The sequence below is a fragment of the Lactuca virosa genome, chromosome 7, assembly GCF_052849685.1.
Source record: "Lactuca virosa cultivar CGN04683 chromosome 7, Lactuca_virosa_CGN04683_v6, whole genome shotgun sequence".
In the NCBI taxonomy this organism is placed as follows: domain Eukaryota; kingdom Viridiplantae; phylum Streptophyta; class Magnoliopsida; order Asterales; family Asteraceae; genus Lactuca; species Lactuca virosa.
Window position 1 is genome coordinate 223,840,161 of NC_136432.1, and position 9,721 is coordinate 223,849,881.

Genomic DNA, 9,721 nt, shown 5'->3' on the forward strand with positions numbered 1-9,721 from the left:
AGAACCAAAAACCAGTTTAGCGGGAAACAGTTGAATACTAACGCTTCAATTAAAACCTTTACATTCCAAAAATGACAAAAAAAAAATAGTTGTTATTATTTTTACTTTTTAATATTTTATGGTATTTAACTTTTTATTACATTAGCCAAAATTTTAAAAATAATAATCATTTTCTTTTTCAGCCTACTTACTTGAAATACATTAATATACATTTCAGACGACATTATTTAGCGATTTTTTTATTTGATTAGAAATTTCATTTTATATAAAAACATGTTTTTTTCATTATTTATCAGTTTAATTTCATTTAACTTTCTGCCTACACATGACACACAACAACATGATTGCTCGTTCCATTACTGTTATTCCATTCCTTTGTTATTACATTTCAATGTTTGCATCATACCATACATTCATTTGCGATTACATTTCAATGTTTCATCATACCAAACAAACCCTAATAAAATCACATATTTCTCTATTGGGCATTGGCAAAAATTCAAGAAAAAAGAATAAAACTTACCAAAAAATTGATGATATGGAAATTTCATATTTACACAAGGGAAAGCTCCCCAGATGGAATTGATCTCTTCACAAGCTTAGCCCATGATTCATTTGTCTCCGCAATCACCTTCAAAGCATAATCCTGTAATTCAACTCAAACTATATTCAACCCTCAACTAACAAATTGTAACAACTTTATACCCTATGGAATTATAAAATTTCCGTTTTTAGAACCTTTTCAAGTTCCATTGCCATCTTTACAAAAACAAAACTTGATATTGATTTGGGTCAAAAAATATTCTCTTTATCTTCTTGATATCAAAAGGGTATTTTTTAAATTTGACAAAAAGTCAAATAGTCAACCAAAATAAATGCATACCTTATTAGCTGCTTTGTTGCCAAGTCCAAATTTATTGGCTGGTTTTCCATCTGGGATTTTATAGTCTCTAAACCAGTCTCTAATTGCAGTTAAAGTCCCCTAAATTTACCAAATTTCACCAATTAGTCTCTTGAATTGAACTCAAATTGATGAAATGTCACATAATTCTAACTTTAATATGTTCTATGAAAGATTAAATCATTGTGTTATTGCTCCATAAATAAGGAAGAGTCGACACATGGTTTTATAAAGTGTAAATTTAAAGGGAGAAAAAAAATACCGGGAAATGTTTGTCCACGTCATCAACATCGTTCACAAGTGGGGCCCGTGGATCATCCAATGAAATTGCAACAATTTTCCAATCAAGCTCACCTTCATCGATCATAGCTAGACAACCTATGGGCTTCACCTTCATAAGTTGGCCCACTTTCCCACGAATTTCACCAATTTCAACAACATCAACTGCAAAAAATCAATTAAATAAAGTTGTTATGTAAAATGCCAAAACTCATGAGCTAAATACGAATACTAATAGAAATTTATCAAGTTAAAACATAGAATTATCGTAAGTTCTCTACTAAAAGTTTTGTAAAATGCCAAAACGAAGATGTATTTTTTCCTCAGAAGTTGATTCACCTGGATCATTATCTCCAAACGCACCATCTACATCAGGGTTTGCTAATGATGGATCTTCCCATGTTTGTGGAAGCAACCCATAATTCCAATTAATGTTATACCTAGAAAACAATGGAATCAGTCGTAACACCATTAAATAGAAATCAATCTTGTACAATTATCAATTCAACCAAGACTCAGGAACTCCATAGATGAAGTAAATGATCCAATAACATAAGAAAAAAGCTCTCGAAAATGGTGCACATGGAAAAAACACAATGTCTTACGGGTAATATCTAAGTTTCCCTTTCTTTGTATCTTGCTTAATTGGGGTATAAATCTCATCGGTAGCAACCTCCATTTTTGCACTTGATTCTTTGGGGATTTCAACAATGAAATTGAATGCTCCATCACCCAAGTGCAGGGGTATATCATGCCAAGGTGAAATCTGGAACACAAAACGATCTCCGTTGATGAAAGCAGAAAGATTGATACAGCTATATTCAAAATGATGCGATCGAGGAAAATTTCGGTGAGTGTGATTAATCATCTAATTCGGTAAAGCAATCAGAACTACACAGCAAAATGGAGAGAATGCGGTATATAGTGAAACCTTTTTGCCAGACTCATCGACGAAGAAGATTCTGTAATCTAGGGTTTCAGGTTGTCCTTCCTCTTTGATCTGGACATGCGGCCTGTAGAGGGCTTTACAGGTGAAAAGCCTTTTACTTGAAGCTAATCTGTTGTGGTTATTGAAGAAAGGTCTTAATCTATTAGGTTTTAAGAATGGAGTGGTCGCGGCTTTGAAGAACATAGAAGATGATGTGGAGATACTGCTAGCAGACACCATGACTCTAGCGGCCGCCATGGATGACGGGTAGCGAGTGTGATATCCAGAGAGAAGGCAAGATGAAGGTGGTTTGTGACTTGTGAGTGTCAATTTTCAACCAGAGAGACTGAAGTAGAGGGGGAAGCACACAATTACACAATTATCGACTGTTGTAGAAGTGGAAGACTCTCTGAAACCTTTTTCCTAACGCCCTTTACTTAAATTAAATTAGAGAAACGAGAGAAATGGAGGATAAGGACGGAAATGAAAGGAAAGTGAGGGAAGGGATTGATTTTGGAGCCATATTTTCCTTCAAATTTTTTCTAAATTGGGAGAACTTGGGAAGAAAGGGAGGAAAAGAAAAATTTTAAATTTTTTTTTTCTTTTAACCCGGGAACACAAAACTTACAATTTTCCTTTTATTTTCTTCGAACTCGGGAACACAAAATAATGAATATTTTTCTTCACCTCCCTTTTTTTCTGTCAAAATTTCCATTCCCTTTCCTTTAATAAATTTTGTAAAAATACTCGGGAACAATCCCGAGTTTAAGAAAAGAAAAGAAAATAAAGTAACTAGAGAAAGAAGAGAAGGAAATGAAAACAAAATTTTCTTTTGTGTTATCAAGTTGGAGAAAAGTGAAAGGAAAATGAATCATTTTATTCTTTCTTTCTAAATCCTCCCGAATCGGAAGGAAAGTTAGGAGGGAAAGTGATCATCTCATTTCCCTCCACTTCCTTCCACTCGGGAACGGGGTGTAAATGATTTGAAGGGAAAATTATATAAATGGTACTTATTTTGTTATTATCAATTTTCACTTTACTAATCTTTATGAATATAAATGGTCCTTTTGGTTTCTCATAATACAATTTTACTCCTTAACTTTTTTTTTCATAAAAGGTTTATATGGTTTTAATTTATGTCGTGGTTGGTCCTTGCCCTATATGAATTAACTAATTTATCTTTTTATTATTATTCTTTTAGTTTTTATATTTACTTTTTATTCGTGCAACTAAAAACACAAAAACTAAATACTGCCCATACTCATCCCTCCCCCTCCCTATTACAAAACTCATCATCAAGACATTATCACCACCAGTAAACACCGTCACTTACCCCCGTCCTTCCTATCCTTTCTGTTAATTTCTTTCACCATCACCATCATTACTACCACCACACACTCATCCATTGTCAATTTATGTTCTTGTCGAATTCAAAACCACCGACTGATGTTCAAATCCATAAAAACATAAACCCAAAAATTATTTCAACGCATGAATAAAATCCCATTCATTCAAACCATAAAATCCACTAAGCTTTAATTCTCAATCTCTAGGAACGTGGAAATTTCTTAAATTGACGAAATCCTTCAAAATAATTGCAAAATAAATTGAATGAGAGAAAAAAATAAAACATAGATTCTCAACTGTCTTCTTCACCTGAAAAACAAAAATAAAATATAAAAAATCTAGATAACAATGATTTCTAAAATAGATTTTGTTGGTGTCGGTGCTTGAAAAAGATGATGCACCTTGTAACATCCGAAATCTTCAAAACAATTTTTTCATTTTTACAATAAGAAAACCATCCCAATTTCATTTTTACTCAACATATTACGAGATGTTATCATCCTTTTTAGTTTGGAATAAGTTTCAAGATACGATAGCTAATTACTAGAGCATGGCTCTAAAACTTGATAGGAACAAAGTATCACTCATTTATGATCGAACCATTTCCAACAATGTTCGATTCCTCTTCTTAGTCATACAATTGCACTAAAATGTTCTTTGAGGATTAATTGTGAAAAAAGTTTAGTAAGATGAGACTTGATATCGTCGGCTCGAGTGTGTGGTTTATCTTGCCTTCAGGATTGAGGTAAGTGTTCTCACTATACTGTATAGGATGCTAACTGTCTTTTGTCACTCTTGCATTGGCATGTTGGGCTGATCCCATTTTGTATGTTGGGTTGGGCCCGTTATGTATGATGGTTGGGCCCGTTCGTATGCTTGGCGGGGGCCCGTTTGTATGATAGGCGAGTCCCGTTTATATGTTGGACGGAGTCCGTTTGTATGATTGGGGGGGGGGGCTCGTTGTTATGTATGGTTATGTGATATATTGGGGAACTCACTAAGTTTTATGCTTACGATTTGTGGTCTAAACATTTAAGGTACTTCCGGTTCCAAAGGGAATGGCCCGACTTGACTGCACAACATCTCTAGATGGCTTTTCTGTACTGATTATTATTGTGTTAGTCTGATGTTGGAAAGATACATTTTATTCTGATTGGTTTTGGAACAAATGTTTGTATGAATTTAATGGTTTAAAAATAAAAATTTTATTCGTAGTTTTAGGACATTATATACTAGTAACCTATCACCATCACTATTATCCTTTTTTTTCTTCGTCCATGTTGACATCCAAACGTTAACTCTCGATTTTATTGCTAGGTTTCATGGCAATATTTGAGATTGGAGGTTTCAAGGAGAGGATGGTATATTTTCTAACAACATATGATTATTGAGGTTCCTCCGATAAGGGAAGATAAATGACATCAACAAGAATGGGGTAGGGGTCTCGAAGAAGGTTGAGCTAAAGGGGAAAAGAGGTGGGGTCAAAGTACGTAGGAGAGAGAGAGAGAGAGAGAGAGAGAGAGAGAGAGAGAGAGAGAGAGAGAGATGAAAGGGTGGACTATATTTTTCTTTTAAAAAAAATCAGAAAGATATTCATAAGGGTATTATAGTCTTTTTTATGAATGATAAGGACGAAAAACGCAACAAAAATAAACTCTCGGGAAGGTCTGAGTGCAAAAAAACGTTAGGGACAAAACGTAAAATTTTACCAAACCATAAGGACGATTTTAATAATCTGTTCATTTTTCTTTTATCATTTTATGCTTAAATTATGTCTTGTGTGTAACCTAAAATGATCATTCTATTTAGGGTTTAGGGTTTAGGGTTTAGGTTTACATACTTGTTGTGACAATGGACATACTTCTAATATTAGTTTAAGATACTTGTTGTGATCATGAACATACTTGTTGTAACGTGAACGTTCTTACTTCATTACAAATTAATGTAATTGTTTAAGATCTTATAAAATATCAATAATTACATTGGTTTTCAAAAATTTTATCTAAATTCTTTGGAGGGTAAAGAACAAAAAGAGGTTGAATGGAGCGGTGTAACATGTAATTTTTTCCCGTAAATAATATTTGGTCAGATGTATAAATAATAGAATTTAAGGTTAATGACTTAAAGAAGTAACGTTTTTGGTTTCGTATTTACGTTAAAAACCCATATTATATATATATATATATATATATATATATATATATATATATATATATATATTTGACCATTGAATTTGTTTCCGATTTTAAAAAAAAAAGAAAGATAATATTATCATTTTTTTTAACATATAAAACAAATTCTATTATATATATATATATATATATATATATATATATATATATATATATATATATATATATAGGTAAGTTATATTGAGAACACATCAAAGGTTGAGAACGCGAGAACAATCCATTTTTGTTAATTTTTCAAAATTATGTCCTTAAAGTGTAAAAGGTTAAAATACGTTTATTCCCTTAATTTATGCAATATTAAATTAGGGTATTTCTTATTTATGCAATATTAAATTAGGGTATCTGTTACTTTTAATTAGACTGATAACACATATCCCAATTAATCGTACCTACCTTCTTCATCCCCAAAATATCCGTCTTACCTCCTTTATCCGAGTTACAGTACAGTTTCAAGTTTTGGTTTTTTTTTATTCTCCGATGATTTGCAAGAATCTTTAAGCTGGAATTGGGGGATCCATCTACATCAGTTTACTTCACATTACCTATCAATAATCCCGTGTTTTTTGTGATTCGATGATATGCGACGCGATGTGAAGCTTGAACATTGGGATTCTTCAAGATTACTTGCGTATTGTCGTTGAAGATTGTCGATATAAAAGTTTATGGAGGTCGAATTTGAAGGAGTGTATGCAATCGGGAATCGCACAAGAGGTAAGTTCCTTTCACGTTCAATGTTTACATTTTTTTTTAATCATGTAGCTCGATTTTGTATACTTTCTATACAATTTTTTATATGAGTTTGCAATGTATGCTTTTGATTTGGTCAAACGGTTCATGGAAGATTTATGACCTATTTTCTCCTCTATATGTTCACTGTTAGCTTTTTTTTTTTAATCAAATTATTCGATTTGCAAAAGCATGAATGATGTTACTGGCATGAAATTGTTGTTAAATTCAACTACAACTCATCAATTCAGATGAGTTTAGAATGCAGATGGTTTGATTAGGTAAATATTGCCACGGGTCTTATTAGCCCTTATCCCACACTTATGTGTTACCTGCTAAAGTGCTTGAATTATATTGATTAACCATAGATTCCATTTACATGTACATTATTTATGTTTTATTAAAATGTTTCAATTTGCATTATGTTAATTTGTGTAGTTAACAGTAAGATTAGCCTTATGTCTTTGTTATCATGTATGCTATTATTTGCCCTAATATCAAGCTTATGTGTTACATGTTAAATCGTTTGCCCTACATTTATTCACCCTAGATTCCATATAAATCTATGTTATTTCTATTTTATTCATATGTGTCAATTTGCATTATGTTTGTTGGGTAGTTAACAGTAAGATTAGACTTTTAATTTTGTTATCATGTATGAACTACAATAGAACGCATGAAGAGTGAGCGTATCAAAAACACATACTCACTAATGAAATACAAGAATGATCCCTCAAACCCAATAATAATAGATATCGATGTAGATGCATCTGATTCTATCAGGATTACCCCCATACCAACCATTGCTAAAGCTGGAGTTATGACTCAAAGGTCAAAATCCAAACCTGTTTCAACTGTCAAACCAATTCACAAAGAAGGTATATTTTTTTTTGAATTAGTTATCACACTAAAAAGCGTATTCTTCATGTTTTTTTTATTATGCCTCACTATCAATACAAGGTCAACATTCCGGACATAGTGTTTCTGTTGAAGTGCTTCATGAAAATCGTTCAAAGCAGAAATTTGATTTCAGATTCCAATCCCCATTCACCTGTGCATGGTTATACAAAATCAGGTAGCTCATTCGTCTTTTTTAAATTGCTAGTATAATTCAATCATCTTATTTACTGTTGTTTGACTGTTGTATTGTATTTTCCACCAAAAAATACACAGATATTAGAAAAATGTTGTTTACATCTAAAGAGAAACAGCAGCCATCACATGATGAATCAGATTTTGAAGACCCAAACCCATTCATCAGCCAAAATAAGAGGAAATCACCTCCACTTGTAACAGCCAAAGTTGTGCAACATCAGGAAAAGAAAGCTAGAGCAGATGTGGCCAACCCTCAAGCAATTAAGGCAAAAGTTAAAGTCAAGAAACTGGAGAACAGAAAATCAAAGAAGGGATTTCATGTGGGTATTCCAACACAACCAAGGCGAATACATATTCGTACGTCACCAAAAATATTATTCTCCACAATGCACGGTCTAACGAATGGACAGAAGGAGTATTTATCATCCATTGGATTTGGTCCCCTTTTAAATATAAAAGTAGATGGGTCGGCATCACGAATTGGGTACTACGCGGTCAACAACTTTGACCCTGAACGCATGGTACTGAATGTCGAGCGGGGTGAGATACCAATCACTAGGCAATTGATACATGACATGTTGGGTCTCCCTCTGGGAAATATCAATATCAATTCACTAAAGTTCAGACCCGCTGAAGACAAAACTGTTGATTTGTGGTCTGCACAGTTCAAGTCAGAAAATGATATTAGGCCCAAAGGCGTACAAAGGGCGATTAAGAGATTAAAAGATGTTGGGTTATTGTTTAAAGTCAATTTTTTGGTTCTCATTTGTAACACCCTTGGACAATCCAAGAGCATGGGCACATGTGATGTATCAATGCTTTCAAGGGTTTCAGAGATTTAGACTTAAGCGACATAGATTGGTGTTCATACGTGTTAGAGTGTTTGAAAAATACAAAACATGCATGGAATTCTACGAGCGATACATCTTACTATGTTGGCCCTATTGTCCTATTGACGGTACCTATCCTACAACCTAACTTACTACATTAATTCTACTTATTTATTATTGTCTTAGTCATCTATGATTACAATATTACATCCTTAATGACTTATTGACTACTCCTTGATCACTAACGATTTACTCATCTTTTTTTTAAACATATAAGCTTATATATCTGGAGCATGTTTCATGTGATGCGGTTACGATTGATCGTGGAAGACCTGCTATATGTTTCTGGGATGTGGAAACCATGCGCTTACGTGAGGAGTATGAAATCATAAATGGTGGAATTGGTTCTGGTGAACTTCAGGATCCTTACATACCACACGATGACAATGCCGAAAATGTCAACTCGGCGAATGGATCAGTTGAGGTTAGAAAATTTCCGCATCATTTTTTCATATTTACCACATATTACTAAAAACTCATAATGTTTTCAGGAATACCTTTCCACCATTGAAAGTATGTTCAACAAGCTAGTTGAGGATAATCATTTGTTGCACTCAAAACTTGTAGACGCAATCGAAAGGCATCCTCTGGTTTGTGATTTCTACGAATGGCAAGCCAAGATCAGAATTTTCCTTAATGAAGGATCCATGAAATATGGAAGTGGCAGTTCTACTCATGCAGACAGTGTCGGACCTTTATCCCAATGGTGGTCAGACAACGCAGAACAAATTAACAGGTCCTGTCAATTTGCAGAAAATTCTGTTAAATCGTTCCACAACTCACCCTTTCCAAACTGGAGCATCGGGATGACACAGGAGTTTGCTGATATCATTAGCAATTCACCACTGAAAGATATCATGAAAACTCCAAAAGACCAATGTCCAAGTCCTCTTCCATTATCAATTGTTCCTATTCACAGTGATTACGGTGTTGTCCGCGCAAGAGAGTTAAGGCCAAGAAATAAGCCCCCTAAACTACGTTCCCCGTTCATTGCACGGCCAGTTGACATAACTAAACGTATATCACGTGCTCAGAAGGACCTATCTAAATGGGTTTTTTCAACACAAGGTCATCCAAGGTATATACAAATTTATACATTACCGATAGATCAAATTTTTTTTTACAAAGATTATCTAAGTTTTCACATGTTATTCGATGAAGACTTGCGTTCCAATATATCTCCTCGCAGACTATTCGCCACTACCACGTTGACGGTACAATATTAATAATCATTAGCATTCACTAACAATGTCATAATATAATCTTCTAAGTTTTGCACATACATGACTTCCACATTCTCACAATACACCTTCAATTCCATCTTCATATTACACTACTCACAAACATTGTTAACTACCCCTGT

At 33.7% G+C, this 9,721-nt stretch overlaps 1 protein-coding gene across 1 annotated transcript; it reads right to left on the reverse strand.

Moving 5' to 3' along the window:
- Positions 1 to 344: 344 nt before the first annotated feature.
- Positions 345 to 2,508, reverse strand: LOC145123317 (soluble inorganic pyrophosphatase 6, chloroplastic-like). The gene is made up of 6 exons (XM_079058529.1): positions 2,112 to 2,508; positions 1,786 to 1,946; positions 1,520 to 1,620; positions 1,164 to 1,345; positions 884 to 982; positions 345 to 646 (listed from the first exon to the last, which is right to left on the reverse strand). Exons 1-6 carry the CDS (start codon positions 2,364 to 2,366, stop codon positions 554 to 556), a joined length of 891 nt encoding a protein of 296 aa, XP_078914655.1. The 5' UTR covers positions 2,367 to 2,508; the 3' UTR covers positions 345 to 553.
- Positions 2,509 to 9,721: the final 7,213 nt, after the last annotated feature.